General features: G+C 62.5%; 4 protein-coding genes across 4 annotated transcripts in view; 3 read left to right on the forward strand and 1 right to left on the reverse strand.

Moving 5' to 3' along the window:
* The window catches only part of CHLRE_09g405701v5 (uncharacterized protein), a 5,635-nt gene extending 3,235 nt beyond the window's left edge, over window positions 1-2,400 (forward strand). The window contains exon 5 of the mRNA XM_043066163.1: window positions 699-2,400. Coding sequence (XP_042921459.1) covers window positions 699-1,940 — 1,242 coding nt within the window. The 3' untranslated portion in view covers window positions 1,941-2,400. The remainder of the gene's footprint in view (window positions 1-698) is intronic.
* A 55-nt stretch (window positions 2,401-2,455) lies between these two features.
* Window positions 2,456-8,083, forward strand: CHLRE_09g405750v5 (uncharacterized protein). Its single transcript, XM_001697554.2, has 9 exons — window positions 2,456-2,913; window positions 3,616-3,724; window positions 4,291-4,413; window positions 4,802-4,904; window positions 5,142-5,206; window positions 5,347-5,457; window positions 5,819-5,876; window positions 6,191-6,388; window positions 6,603-8,083. Exons 1-9 carry the CDS (start codon window positions 2,771-2,773, stop codon window positions 6,692-6,694), a joined length of 1,002 nt encoding a protein of 333 aa, XP_001697606.1. The 5' UTR covers window positions 2,456-2,770; the 3' UTR covers window positions 6,695-8,083.
* Window positions 8,084-8,365: 282 nt separating this feature from the next.
* On the forward strand, window positions 8,366-9,077 carry CHLRE_09g405776v5 (uncharacterized protein). The gene has a single exon (XM_043066164.1). The coding sequence runs from the start codon at window positions 8,451-8,453 to the stop codon at window positions 8,664-8,666; it is 216 nt and encodes a 71-aa protein (XP_042921460.1). The 5' UTR covers window positions 8,366-8,450; the 3' UTR covers window positions 8,667-9,077.
* A 69-nt stretch (window positions 9,078-9,146) lies between these two features.
* Window positions 9,147-12,935, reverse strand: CHLRE_09g405800v5 (uncharacterized protein). Its single transcript, XM_001697619.2, has 8 exons — window positions 12,646-12,935; window positions 12,466-12,549; window positions 12,039-12,081; window positions 11,765-11,796; window positions 11,245-11,343; window positions 10,943-10,989; window positions 10,449-10,517; window positions 9,147-10,098 (listed from the first exon to the last, which is right to left on the reverse strand). The coding sequence occupies exons 1-8, from the start codon at window positions 12,727-12,729 to the stop codon at window positions 9,963-9,965; spliced, it is 594 nt and encodes a 197-aa protein (XP_001697671.1). The 5' UTR covers window positions 12,730-12,935; the 3' UTR covers window positions 9,147-9,962.
* Window positions 12,936-13,011: the final 76 nt, after the last annotated feature.

The raw sequence follows: 13,011 nt of genomic DNA on the forward strand, positions 1-13,011 counted from the left end.
TCTGGGAGGTCTGGGAGGTCTGGGAGGTCTGGGAGGGCTGGGAGGTCTGGGAGGTCTGGGAGGGCTGGGAGGTCTGGGAGGGCTGGGAGGGCTGGGAGGGCTGGGAGGGCTGGGAGGGCTGGGAGGGCTGGGAGGGCTGGGAGGGCTGGGAGGGCTGGGAGGGCTGGGAGGGCTGGGAGGGCTGGGAGGGCTGGGAGGGCAGGGAGGGCAGGGAGGGCTGGGAGGGCTGGGAGGGCTGGGAGGGCAGGGAGGGCTGGGAGGGCAGGGAGGGCTGGGAGGGCTGGGAGGGCGGGCTGGGAGGTAGAGAGGTAGGGAGGGCTGGGAGGGCTGGGAGGGCTGGGAGGGCTGGGAGGGCTGGGAGGGCTGGGAGGGCAGGGAGGGCTGGGAGGGCTGGGAGGGCGGGAGGGAGGGCTGGGAGGGAGGATTGGGCGCGGCGAGGATGGGAATTGGGACTCGGGAGTGGCGGGTGTGTGCGTCACTGTGAGGCATTGTGCATTCGCACCGTGAGGCACTCGTGTCATCTACCTGTGCAACCGCCGCCCCTGTCCGCCCGCCTCCCCCTCTCGGGTCAACGCTGCGCCCTCCTGTCCACCCGCTTTCGCTTCCGCTGCCCCTGCCGCTAACCCCTTCCGCTGCCCCTGCCGCTAACCCCTTCCGCTGCCCCTGCCGCTAACCCCTTCCGCTGCCCCCTGGTGCAGGGCATGTTTGACCTGCGGCCGGTGATCGAGCCGCAGTGGCCGCGCCTGCTGCACCAGCCGCGACTGCGCCGCCGCGTGCTCAAGGACCGCGCGCTGTGGGCCGCGCACGCCGCGCGCTTCGGCCCGCCGGCGCCGCCGCCGCCGCGGCGCTCAGCAGAGCCTCCCGGGCGCAGGCAGAAGGAGCGCAGGCAGGAAGCCAGGCAGGGACGGCGGCAGGAGGTGGCGGGGGTTGTGTGGGAGGAGGGGGGCGACGAGGAGCAGGAGGAGGGTGCCTGTGCGCTGCCGGGCTGGGGCGTCGGGGACGGCGAGGACTGGGGCCCTGATGAGGGCGAGGACGAGGACGTGGACGAGGAGGACGCCGAGGAGTACGACGGGCGCGACGACGCAGAAGGTGATCAGGACGATTCAGAGGAGGCCATGGATGAGGCGGAGGTGCGGCGGCTGCGGCGGCAGCTGCTCGGCGAGGGCGCAGGGGACGGGGGCGGCTCCGATGAAGAGGATGAGGAGGAGGAGGAAGACGCGGAGGGCAGCGAGGAGGAAGAGGAGGAGGAGGAGGAGGAGGAGGAAGGGCGTGGCAGCCGACCGCTGGAGTGGCCGGCTGCAGCGCGCGGCGGCCGCGGGCGATCGGCTGGCGCACAGCGGCAGTCGCATCAGCCGGTTAAGCCACCATCCACGACATCATCCGCAAAACAACTTGTACGACAGGAGCAGCAGAAGCAGAAGCTGCCACGACCGTTGGCGGCAGCAGCGGGAGCCCCAGCGGCGGCGGCGACGCCGGCAATGGCTGCGCAGGCACGGCTGCCGGCGGCGTTGAGGGCGATGCAGGCTGCGGGCTGGCCGGCGGGAGGCGGGTCCGAGGACGAGGATGACGAGGGCGACAGGGGCCAGCAGCAGCTGAGGCGGCCCAAGCAGGAGCGACACCAGGCGCGCGCACAGACGCAGCCGCAAAAGCACAAGCAGAGGCATAAGCAGGCCAGTCGCGCTGCATCAGCTGCGGATCGCGAGGGCACATCGGCGGCTGCAGGCCCTTCTGCTGCGGTTGTGCGGGCTGCTGTGCCTCGGGACGGCAAGATAGCGCCGGGTAGCAGCTCGGGCCTGAACCTGAATGCGCTGGCGCGGGCGACGCAGCCGCGACAGCCGCAGGTGGCGACGGTGGCGGTGGCCGCGACGCAGGCAAAGAAGCGAAAGCCACAGCCGCAACATGAGCACCCGTCGCCTGGCAAGGTCCGCCGGCGAGTATAGCTTGTTAAAGCAATGTGTGACAACGGAAAGGAAATAGGCATGAGGGTAGCTGTCGTTGGGACTGTGACCGTCAAGGCTCTGTGTGCTGGAAGAAGGGATTTAGCAGGGACAATGGGTGTTGCTTGATCTGTAATGTCTTGCATAACGATTGTTTCGACGATGTGTGAGGAGAGGGGTGTTGCGCGGTTGTGCGCTGGCCCTCGCTGGCTGTCGGGGACGTGCCAGAAGCGGGGTGTCTGTCAGCGGCCCCTTCGGCATGCGCACGATCGTGCACATCGAGCGCCCGGCACAATCCTAGTTATATTCATAGAAGGTGGGGGTTTTAGAAGTGGCGAGCACGCAGGGAGAGAGAGTTCGCGCCCCGAAGCGCCCTGTCAAGTCAGGAAGGGGCAGAACCAAAACCTCCAACGCCCGTTTTGGTACCAGGGTTAAAGCGAGGCAGGTGTAACAGAAGTCAGGCTCCAGTAGATTCTGTTTTTAATTGCGCTGGCATATCAGAGTCCTGCCCGACGCCGCTCCGTCATACAGTTTTTTCTGCCTGCTCAATCTTCAGCCCTTGGCATACAGAGCGAGGTACAACAAGTCGAACTTGCACGTTATTAGTCTGTCTGATTAAATAGAGCTTGTTGCACGGTTTAGGGCTCTTGTGCTTGACTTCTCGTCTCCCGCTTTCAGCGGTGACTTTGCAGTGGCCAGCAGCTTTCAAGCTCCAAACCATAAGCATCATAAACTAACCTTCGGTCAACTCACGTCGAGCGCGCGATTCCGCCCCTCGCGCTTACCAAACTTGCTAAATCGTCGGATTATCTACGGATTAAGGCAGAGCTAAGATGGCACCGTCGTCTGAGGATGTCGCCGTCAGCGGCGGTGGCTCGCAGGAGCTGAGCAACTCATCGCCCACGAGCAGCTCATCAGGTGGAGCGGGCGTGCTGGGAGAGCGTGACCACTTCTCAAAGCTGCTCCAGAATAACAGGTGCGCGGTTGACGCGCTCGCGTTCTTCGCACCGTGACCGGTTAAGTTGGTCACGCCCTGCTGCCCTGCTGGCCTCGACGGCTGCCGGCTGGCACTGCTTCCCAAGCCGCCGCGACAGCGCATGGCAGCTGCCTCCCTCCACTGTAGCAGTACACAGTCACATGGCGTCAGCTTGGTAGCAAGCGGGGCTGTTTTGCGGGGGGGGGGGTCTCAGGGGCTACGGCCGTGGCACGGCGCCCGGCCCTGCATGCGGACCTGTGCGTTCCTGAACCTATTTCGACACGCGCGCGGACCCTGCACGGCTGTAGCCAACCGGTGGGACGTGTGCCCCCTCGCCAACCACCTTACCTGCGCCAGCAACCCGCTTCGCTACGTACTAGTTGTATTGAAGTGCAAAAGGGGCCCGCGGAGTCGCTTGTTTTGCAGTCCGCCCCGGCCAGCCAGGCGGTCTGCCACGAACTACCGTATATGGCGCACCCACCGACCTCACAGCTCTGCCCCAAACTCACAGACCAACACCTTCTCAAGCAGTAATTCCACCGGCCTACCATCCACGGCCGCCTCCAACCATTCCCAAGAATCCCAACCCATCCAACTCATCCCCATCCCTGCCCTACACAAAGACATACGGTACACACACACACACACACACACACACACACACACACACACACACACACACACACACGCCCAACCTCACAGGGAGTGGTGCAAGGCGCGCCTGGCCGCGGACCCCAAGTTCTTCGAGCGGCTTTGTGAGCAGCAGAACCCCGAGTACCTGTGGATTGGCTGCAGCGACTCCCGCGTGCCGGTGGGTGCGTGGTGCTGGTGGTGGTGGATTGGTGGTGGGGATGGAGAGGATGGAGGGCAGTGGGCAGTGGAGGCTACAAGAGCCCAACCCAGCGTGCGCAGAGAGGGCTGCTGAACCTGGCGCTCACCGTAGGCCGTCTGGGCGGGGGTGTGGGCAAGGTAGCTGCCGCGAGACGGGCGCCGCCCCGGTCGAGCTCTAGGCATAGCGCGCGGGCCCCAACACACACGCGGGCCCCACTGGCGCGACGCAGCACTGCTATTCGCCTGCGACACGGAAGACCAGCGGGGGCATTGGGTGGTGCAACGCGGCGGAGTCGGAGGGCGCTGTGGCGCCGTGCGGATGTACCGTACCCAGTGCGGGCAACACGCCGCTGCCCAGCACCACCGGCCGCCTCGCCACCCTTTTGCTGCTGTCGGGACTTGCTGACTTGACTGTCCGTTTCCCGTCTTTGTAGTGTCGCATCCATCACCGCACCCCGACCCGCACCCCACTGGCTATGCCTTCACTTCAAATAATCATGAATAATAATCATGAATGTAACCCCAACCCCAAATTCAACCCCACAGGCCAACCAGATCCTGGGCCTGCAGCCCGGCGAGGTGTTTGTGCAGCGCAATGTGGGCAACCAGGCCACCCACACCGACCTCAACGTGATGAGCTGCCTGGAGTACTCGGTCAAGGAGCTCAAGGTGGGGGCTCGGGGGTAACGATCCTGACTTGTTAAGGAAATGGTAGACGGTAGGCAAGGGGGGGTTGAACAAGGCGGTGCAGCGTGTGTGTGTTTTCAGGGGTGTTTTTTTACCTTTCCCAGCAAAAGAAACCAGCGGAGGCGGGGGTGGGGTGGAAGCGAAACAGGAAACGGTAGCCGTCCATGATACAGACGGGCGTGGGCAATGAAGACAAAGAGGGGTCGAAGCCACCGGACTGGCCACGGCCCACGGGGCACGCCCGGGGCACGCACGTGTGTTGCCGGCCTGCGCCTGCCTGCCCACCCTGCCCCTATGTCCCGTATTGCCTCTCATGCCGTGCTCCCTTCCATACTTTCATCCCGCACTTCCTCCCGTACCTCCATTTCAGGTGAAGAACGTGATCGTGTGCGGGCACTACGGCTGCGGCGCCGTCAAGGCCGCCCTCAAGCTGCCCAGCAAGACAACCAACCTGGTCAACTGCTGGATCTCGGGTGGGTGGGTGGTTGGGTGGTTGCAGGTGGGGGTGGGGGTTAGGGTGTGAGTTAGGAAAACAGGAAAGGCCGGACACTGCGAATGACACTATGTGACACTGACGCAAGCAGGGTTTTCGTGTTGGGGGGTCTCACCGTTGCCCAGTAGTTAAACCAGGGACTCGAGGGCGTCATTCCCCTAACAAACAAACATGCACACGCACATTCCCACACACATTCCTATCACCCCACCCTCAGACATCCGCGAGTGCCGCAACCAGCACCGTGCGGAGCTGATGCAGCTGGATGACCACCAGGCGCAGGTGGGGGGTTTGGTACTGGGAGGGGCTGGGGGTGTGGGCACCAACACACACACACACACACATTCTCTCTCTCTTGCTTATACCGTTCCTTGCGCTCTTTAACACACACACACTCTCCCTCTCTCTTGCATACCGTGCAGGTGGACCGGCTGTGTGAGCTCAACGTGCTGCGCCAGGCGTTCCACGTGGCCACCAGCCCCGTGGTGCAGGCGGCGTGGGACCGGGGACAGGAGCTGCACCTGTACGGCGTGGTGAGGGGGGGCGGGGGATCGGGGGGGCCAGGGGGTTAACTCTGAACATATCCAATAAGGAAACAGTAGCTCTGCAAGGGGAAGCTGCAGCCGCATCTGCGAGCTAATGTACGTCACCAGGGGGGGGGGGCAGGGGATCAGGGGCGGGAGGGGGGGGAGGGGTTCGGGATGGGTTCTGGGGGAGGGATGGACGGAGGATGCCCGCCCATGCAAAAGGCGGGAGTAAGACCAAAGCACGGGGCCAAGTGGTCTGTGGCCCCGCGCTCCTGAAGCCTATCCGCACGTGCGCCACGTTCGCATACCCTCCCAAGACCACTCTACCACTTCCTTCACTAATCATGAATGTAACCCATCCCCGCAGGTCTACAGCCTGAAGGACGGCCAGATTAAGAAGCTGGTGGGACCCATCTCAGGAAACGGTGAGTCGTCATTTGGTTGTCGTGCTGGTCTTGCCGTGTGCGCGCTTGTCGCGGCTCGTGATTAGGTGGTTGCTGTATTTGGGTGTGCCCAGTGGCGGGCGGGTTGTGGCTCAGCCGGACGCGTTGCGCGGTGCCCTCTGTGCCCCTCCGTGTGTGCCCCGACCTGGCCTTCAAGTCGGATGGTCGCGTGCCCGTCACTGCCCAGCCCACTCCATTCCCTCACACACGCGCGCGCACACACACACACGCGCGCACGCATACACTGACTCTTGTTTCCTTCCCTGCGCTCTCTCTCCCTCTCAAACACGCGCCAGGCGACTTCGAGTGTGACCAGGCCGACTTCGAGTCCCACGGCGCCACCTACGTGGCGGCGGCGGAGGCGGCCGCGGCGGCGGCGGTGGCGGAGGTGGGCGCGGGCGTGGGCAACCTCAACGTGGTGTCCGCCACACTGGACGGCCGCGTGTCCCTCAACGGCGTCACGCTCACCTCCGAGGCGAAGGAGGACGGCCGCAGTGAGTCTTGGGCTGGTTGGAGGGTTCGGCGTAACGGGTTTGGGGGTTTGGGTTTTGGGCCTGTTTGATGGAGGCGATGAAGGCGGGCCACAGTGCCTTTCTGCTCATCGCATTGCCCACACTCGCAATTCACATCAAAGCCGACCAAATCCTCTGCTCGTACCAAACTCAACCCCACCAACAAACTGCTCACCCACCGCCGCACGTGGCGCAGGCTCCGCCGCCCAGGTGGACGCGCTGCGCGCCTACATCAACACCGCCAAGGTGAACAACCGCATCGCCGAGCACGTCAACGGCTGGCACTGAGGAGCAGCGCGTGTGAGCGGGGCGGGCACCGAGAGGCGCACGTGAGGGAAGAGCAGCAGTAGCAGCTGCAGCTGCTGCGGGATGAGGAGGAGGAGGAGGAGGGCGGAGGCGCAGAGTGCGCCTCATAGCTTGCTCAGGTGGGCTGAGAGCACTTGGAAGCCCAAGTTAACTGCGGACATGAAGGTTGGCGGCGGCGGCCGCTGGCGCAAAGGACGCATAAGGTCATGCAAGTTGTCATATCAAACAAACATGACGTTTTGGGCACCCTGGTCGTCAAACCAGGACAGCTGGTCACTACGAAGTAGGGGGGTCACGGAGCCTGGCAGGGCAGACGTGGCGATGGATGCCTATGGCATCGGCGTCCCGGATGTGATTATGTCGCGCTCCCGTTTGATGACAAGGTTTCCGTTTTCGTGAATAAGCCCGGCACGCACTGCCGAGTTTGTTGGAAAAACAAATGTTGCGCTGCACTTGTTTGCAGACGTTGTTGACTCTGGAGTTGGGGTTTTGGGTTTTTGGTTCTTGCTGGGTGCAACACTGACAACCATAAGGCACGCACCCGCTTTACGAGGGGATGCGTGTGGGCAACTGCAGTTGCCTAGAAGAATTGATGAGGCATTGCGTCTGGGGCTGAAGGACTGAAGTTTCGCGAAGGCACCTGCTGGCAGGTACGGCACGATGCGGCCGCTAGCGCGGACACATGCGTGCTACTGCCCCGACTAGGCAGGGTTGTATGTTTGGTTTCGCCTTCTCATAAGCATGCAACAGCTCGAGTGATGCGGAGTGATGCGGAGCTGTAGCGTCTGAGTCTGATGCCCATAGAATAAGCCCCAGGGTGGCTGTGGGTTTACAGGAAATGCGGGGAAAGCTTCCTGGGCGTGTGTGGAAGAACCGTGGTTTGGTGTGCGTGTGTTTGTGTTGTGTGTTACTTTTTGCCTGGCTGCATAAACGCCTCGGGACTTGCCCGAGCAGCAAAGAATCTGGAGAACAATATACATCTGAGGGTTTCCCGGTCTTACTATTGCGTGACGGAGCGTTGTGTGGCGACCGGCGAGTTCGTTGCAGCCGGGGATCAAGTGTCGTGCAGGCAGGTGCCGTGCCGACACGTGTGTTTTGTTGTGGCGGTCTGTCGTGGGTGCCAACAGAACTGCCCGGGGCATGGTCTGGTCAGGCGCAAGGGAGCTAGGGAGGGGAAAGGGGTGCACATGAAAAGTGGCGGTGGCTTGGTTGACCGGAGTGGGTTGTGCTTGTCGCCACGTTCGTTGTTACCACAGACGCACGCACTGGATGCTTTGAGCCTCTTCTGGCATCGTGCGCATTCGCTTCCTCGAAGCATCGTCGAGAGCATGTATGTAACACTCGTCCGCATGTATGTAACACTCGTCCTGCAGTTGTGGGGGCTTGTCCCTGCCCCGTCACGGACTCACAGCTGTTGAGCGGGGGCGCACTACTGCGGCGCTGCCGACGCATCCTGGGGAGGTGTGTGTGTGTGGACTTGTGGGCGGTGAGGGGCAGCAACGGCCCACAGCCTTGCACGCTTGCATCGTGGGACGGCGGGGGCTGAGGGCGCGGTGTACCAGTGCGTGCAGGGGAGCGGGAATGGGTCAGCCCTGGGGGAAACGCCGCATCCGCGGCCGCAGCCGTGGCAGCAAGCAAGGCAATAGCAGCAATCTTAAGCAGCAGCGGCAGCATTTGCTCCCACTAGCTATGCTGATATGAACGACGGAACGACGGGCGACGAGAGCGCTTGGTAGCAATGACCCCGAGGCACCTGTGCCGCAGGCCGCGGCCGCTGTTGGGGTGCAGCAACAGCTGCAGCAGCGTGCTCGCTCGTCAGGGCTTCCGCCAGAGCCTGGAGCGTGTGGACGTGGTGATGGGCCTGAGCGCGGCCACCGCTAACGGGCGCTGGGCACCTGGCTGGTGTGCAACCGCATTAGCTAGCTGCGACGCATTCAACTCATGGGGCCCTTAGTGCAGGTTTGGAAGGTGCATTTCTTAGTGCAGGGTTGGAAGGTTCATTCAGGGCTGTCGCGTTAGGCCAGGGTAGGCATGCAAGAGCGGTGCCTGTATATGCTGTGGGTGTACAGGTTGTACCTTATCGAAGCACCAGGTGAACGGGCAGGGTATCATCAGGCTGCAAGGGTGCACCCGCCGTACGTGGAGTGAACGAGTGTGTTGTCGTGGTTTTGCAGCACCCCTGGTTTGCAGCATTGGGCGGGTGTCCGTAGAACGGCATGCATTAATCAGCCACGCACAGACCTACATGGTCTGGAGTGTACCGGATGATGATGGCGTACTGGAGCTAGCACGCGCGAAGGGACTGGGACGCTCGGGTAGCGCGGCGGCAGCTGACGTGGGTTATCAAGGTAGCGCAATGAGGTAGCAGCTGGCAGTAGTGCGCCTGAGGGAGCTGTAGTTGCCTCCGTTGCGTCCGTTGATGTAGCAGAGGACCTCTGAGGGCTTGGCATTTCATCCGCGCAGATCCGCCCACTTCACTGCTTCATCGGATGCGGACGCGCGAGGGGTGGCTTCAAACATTGCTGCAGGCCCAGGCAGGCTTCCACGTCCATTTCTAACCTCTTTCCAGCGGTGCAACCATGTGCAAGTGTGCCACGTGAAAGTCCAACTGGCAACAAAATTGTATTAAAAACATCAGCATATTGAAATGGCCGCACCATGCAACAGCCAGCAGCCCCCACAGCAGTACCGTAACATCAGTGCCACAAACAACCAGCGCCGCTGACATCCCGGATGCCAACCGAGGACCCGCAGACCACCCCCAAAACTTAGGATGCTTCAACACTCTTCCCCTCGTCTCACCGCTCACGCTCCCAGTGCACTCTCCCTCGCGCGCTCACCCGTCTCACGCTCGCGACAATCGCTTGCACCAACCCGCAGAATCGGCAACCGGGTGCGCACACAACGACAAGCCTCGCGCGCCCCGCTCCATACGAATCAAGCCTGCATTCGTCCGCTTCCCTCGTCGCCTCGCCAACGCCGGACGTTACGCCAAGGTGGTGCCCCTGAGCTGGGGCCCTTACCGGGCGTTGTCCAACGCCGCTGTGGACGACTGCAGTCCACGACGAGACGCCGCCGCGGAGCAACGACGCCCCAGGGTCCCCAGCCGGCGCCTCGTAGGACAAGCGGCGGCAGTGGCTTTGCGCCCTCAAGTTGGAGGAGGCGGCAGCGGCCTTGCGCCCTCTGGTGGAGGCGGCGGCAGCGGCCTTGCGCCCTCTAGTTGGAGGAGGCGGCAGCGGCCTTGCGCCCTCTAGTTGGAGGAGGCGGCAGCGGCCTTGCGCGCCGCTAGCGCTGCCTTGACGATGTTGCCGCGGCTGATCAGCCCCACCAGCTTGCCGTGCTCGTCCACCACTGGCAGCCTCCGGATCTTCTTGCTGATCAGGATGCTGCGATGTATTATTTAGGGTTGGGGGCGACGTGAACGAGGGGGGGTGGCGTTAGAGGCGGAGCGCATGACGACACATGCGAAGAGAAGGTGCCCGTCATTGGCCGCACATCTGCATTAGGGGGCGAGCGCGCATCTGCAACCTCGTGTGCGCGCTGTGCATGCCCCGTGTGCGATGTGCATAATGTCCATTTCCCTGTATCATGTGTCCCTAGTGTCCCTCGCGTGGCTTCGGTTTGCTCCCGGGCCGGGGGGCTTCTCGCGTGCGCCTGCGTCAGGGCCGTCCCCCCTCTACTGCATTGGGTTTGGTTTTGTTTGGGCTGGTATCTACAACCCCCCCCCCCCCCCCACCTGGTGGCGTCGTTGAGGTTGGTCTCGGGGCGCACGGTGATGGGCTTGGGCGTCATGACGTCCTTGATCCTGCGGGGCGGTGGTGGTGGTGGGGTTTGCAAGGTTCAAACACATTGGGAACAAGATACAAGCAGGGGAATCAGGCGACAGCAAGCAAACACATACGGCGTTGCAAGGCGTGGTGGGGTGGTGGAGCGGTGTGAACGGGGAGCGGGGTTAGTGGAGGAGAGAGGGCGATGGAGGAGCGAGAGAGGGTGACCAAGCTGGCGGTTGGTGTTAGTTGCGGTGGGTGGTGGCACGTGTCGGTTGGCTTGGCGACACGCGCATGCGTTAGCTGTGCGCGTGGCACACTGGCACCCCGACCCACAGCCGCACCAGCGCATGCGACTGCACGAAAAGGCCGGTGCAGACTGCTTCTGGCGGCCAACTTGCCACTTTGATTGCCCAGGACGAAAACGATGGAGGCCACCGCCGCCCCGCCCCACGGCACTTACTTCTTGCCGGCGGTCTTGGCCAGCATCTTCTTCACCTCCTTGAACGCCTGCAGGCCCATAACGTATGCCGGTATGTGTGTTTTTGCGCGTGTGCGCGATGTATCAGAAAGTGCGTGTGCGCGCAGGGACACGGCGTCGCGGATAGGGGTGCCCCTGCGCTGGCCCACCCGCCACCGCTGCAGCCTTCCCTGTCGCACTCGCCAGCACAGCTCCAGCTGGAGTGTAGATCCTCCCCATTGCCGTCCAGCCGCCCAACCCGCCAGCACCTTCCTCCCCGCAGCACCTTCCTTCCTTCCTCCCACCTGCCAGCTCTGCTCGGCGCTGGGGAAGAGCATGTTGTCGTCATTTACGCGGCCCACCGCGTCTAGCGCCAGCAAGTCAAAGTCCGACACCACGCCCACCTGCAGATGGGTTTCAGGCAGTTAGACGGTGTAGCTTCAGGGCTACTTAGACGATGTTGCGGAGATGTGTGTGTGTGTGTGTGTGCGTGTGTGTGTGTGTGTGTGTGTGTGTGTGTGTGTGTGTGTGTGTGCGTGTGTGTGATGGCCGGAACGAGGCAGGCATAGGTGTGGCTGCGGATGTCAATGCGGTGTGGACGAGGGGCGCTGTCTGAGGGTAGACGCGAAGGCCGCTGCCGCGCGCGACCCGCATTGGCAGTGCCATGTAACCTGTCTTGCTCCATCCGACACTCCCACCCATTATTGACCCCACTGCCACCCGCTCAACCAGCCACGGAGCCACGACGCTGTAGCTGCTCCAACCCGACAGTGTATGCTGTAGTAAACCCAGGATAACCACACCAAAAACAATTACGGTACTCACCACGCGACCCTCCGTGTCCAGCACGGGTAGGCCTGCAGGCAGCGATGCCAGCAAGGACACGTGACTGATGTGAATGGCAAGACTGGCAACAGAACTTTACTTTGCGTACGGCTGTGGGGCAACTGTCCAAAACTTTTGTACCCCTGAGATCCGCCCATGACAACTACGTTAGGTCCCCAAGGACACCGGCTCCACCGCTTCCTGCCCTAGTCTCCGTCCTCCCCATTGCCTTCCGCATGTTTCCCAGGCTTTCTGGAATCACTTCCCGACGCACCCGTAATGCGATTGTTCACGAGAATCTCAAGGGCCGCGTCCACCTGCGGATATCAGAGCAGCAGTGGGCACCGCATTGGTGCCTGCCTGGCTGGCAGCACAGCACAGTAGCCAGTGGCAGCACTACAGACTGCAGGCTCTCTGTCTCGTGGCGCACCCTACCAACCACATCGTTGCCAGCAGGGCTTCATCTGCCGCCTACGGCTTCCGGGCTCGACGCAATACTGGCAGAGAGCCAGAGACCAAGACCGACTTCATCGGAATCGCTTCTTTGCAAAGTGGCATTGTAGTGCGGCTCCCGACAGCCCGTGCTCAACTGGGACCAGCCACCCAGCCTGGCCAGCCACCCTATCATACCCAGACTCACTTCCACCCCCCCCCCACCCCACCCAGCATACCCATCCACATACCCCGTTTACTACACGCACCGTGTCCTCTGGCGAGACCGAGTATAGCGTCCCCGAGCTCATCACGTCCTTCACCGTGCTCAAGGACAGCTCCGTGGAGGCAGCCTGCAAGCCACTCGCAGTCCGGCCACGTGTAGCCGTTCAGCCATCAGGCACGACCCAGTATAGTCTGACTTGCTCCCTACGCGGCTCCGCCCTCACCCGTGGCACCACACGCCGAGCTTGCAAGCGCCGCGGCCCCATGGGACGCACGGCGTGGCTAGCGCGCTGGGCAAGAGACTGCATCGTTGCACAAGACTCCCAAAACTTTGGAGAGAGTGTGGTTCTTAAGTTCGACGTGTAAGTAAGACTACTGATGTTCACAAATCAGAACGCAATCGTAACTGAGAGCGTGTTTACGTGTATCACAAGGACGGTGGTAGACGTCGTCAAGTTCTCGCTGCAGTCCTATCTTACGTCAAATTGACTGATGTGTGCAAAACAGACTTCGTGGGCACAGGCAATTTGGTTGGGCCAGGGAGCTTGAAGCGGGGCATGCGCCAAACTCCATGCGGTCTCGCGGATTCC

This window comes from Chlamydomonas reinhardtii, chromosome 9 (assembly GCF_000002595.2).
Source record: "Chlamydomonas reinhardtii strain CC-503 cw92 mt+ chromosome 9, whole genome shotgun sequence".
NCBI classification, from domain to species: Eukaryota; Viridiplantae; Chlorophyta; class Chlorophyceae; order Chlamydomonadales; family Chlamydomonadaceae; genus Chlamydomonas; species Chlamydomonas reinhardtii.

Excerpts from the sequence above, each read along its gene's own strand:
- CHLRE_09g405750v5 (XM_001697554.2), top strand. The coding sequence starts at position 2,771 with ATGGCACCGTCGTCTGAGGATGTCGCCGTCAGCGGCGGTGGCTCGCAG. Across the intron at positions 5,207-5,346 it reads TGGATGACCACCAGGCGCAG|GTGGACCGGCTGTGTGAGCT; the intron begins GTGGGGGGTTTG and ends CATACCGTGCAG. Across the intron at positions 6,389-6,602 it reads GGCGAAGGAGGACGGCCGCA|GCTCCGCCGCCCAGGTGGAC; the intron begins GTGAGTCTTGGG and ends CACGTGGCGCAG.
- CHLRE_09g405776v5 (XM_043066164.1), top strand. The coding sequence starts at position 8,451 with ATGACCCCGAGGCACCTGTGCCGCAGGCCGCGGCCGCTGTTGGGGTGC.
- CHLRE_09g405800v5 (XM_001697619.2), bottom strand. The coding sequence starts at position 12,729 with ATGCAGTCTCTTGCCCAGCGCGCTAGCCACGCCGTGCGTCCCATGGGG. Across the intron at positions 12,082-12,465 it reads CGGTCTCGCCAGAGGACACG|GTGGACGCGGCCCTTGAGAT; the intron begins GTGCGTGTAGTA and ends TGATATCCGCAG. Across the intron at positions 10,990-11,244 it reads GCGCCGAGCAGAGCTGGCAG|GCGTTCAAGGAGGTGAAGAA; the intron begins GTGGGAGGAAGG and ends ATGGGCCTGCAG.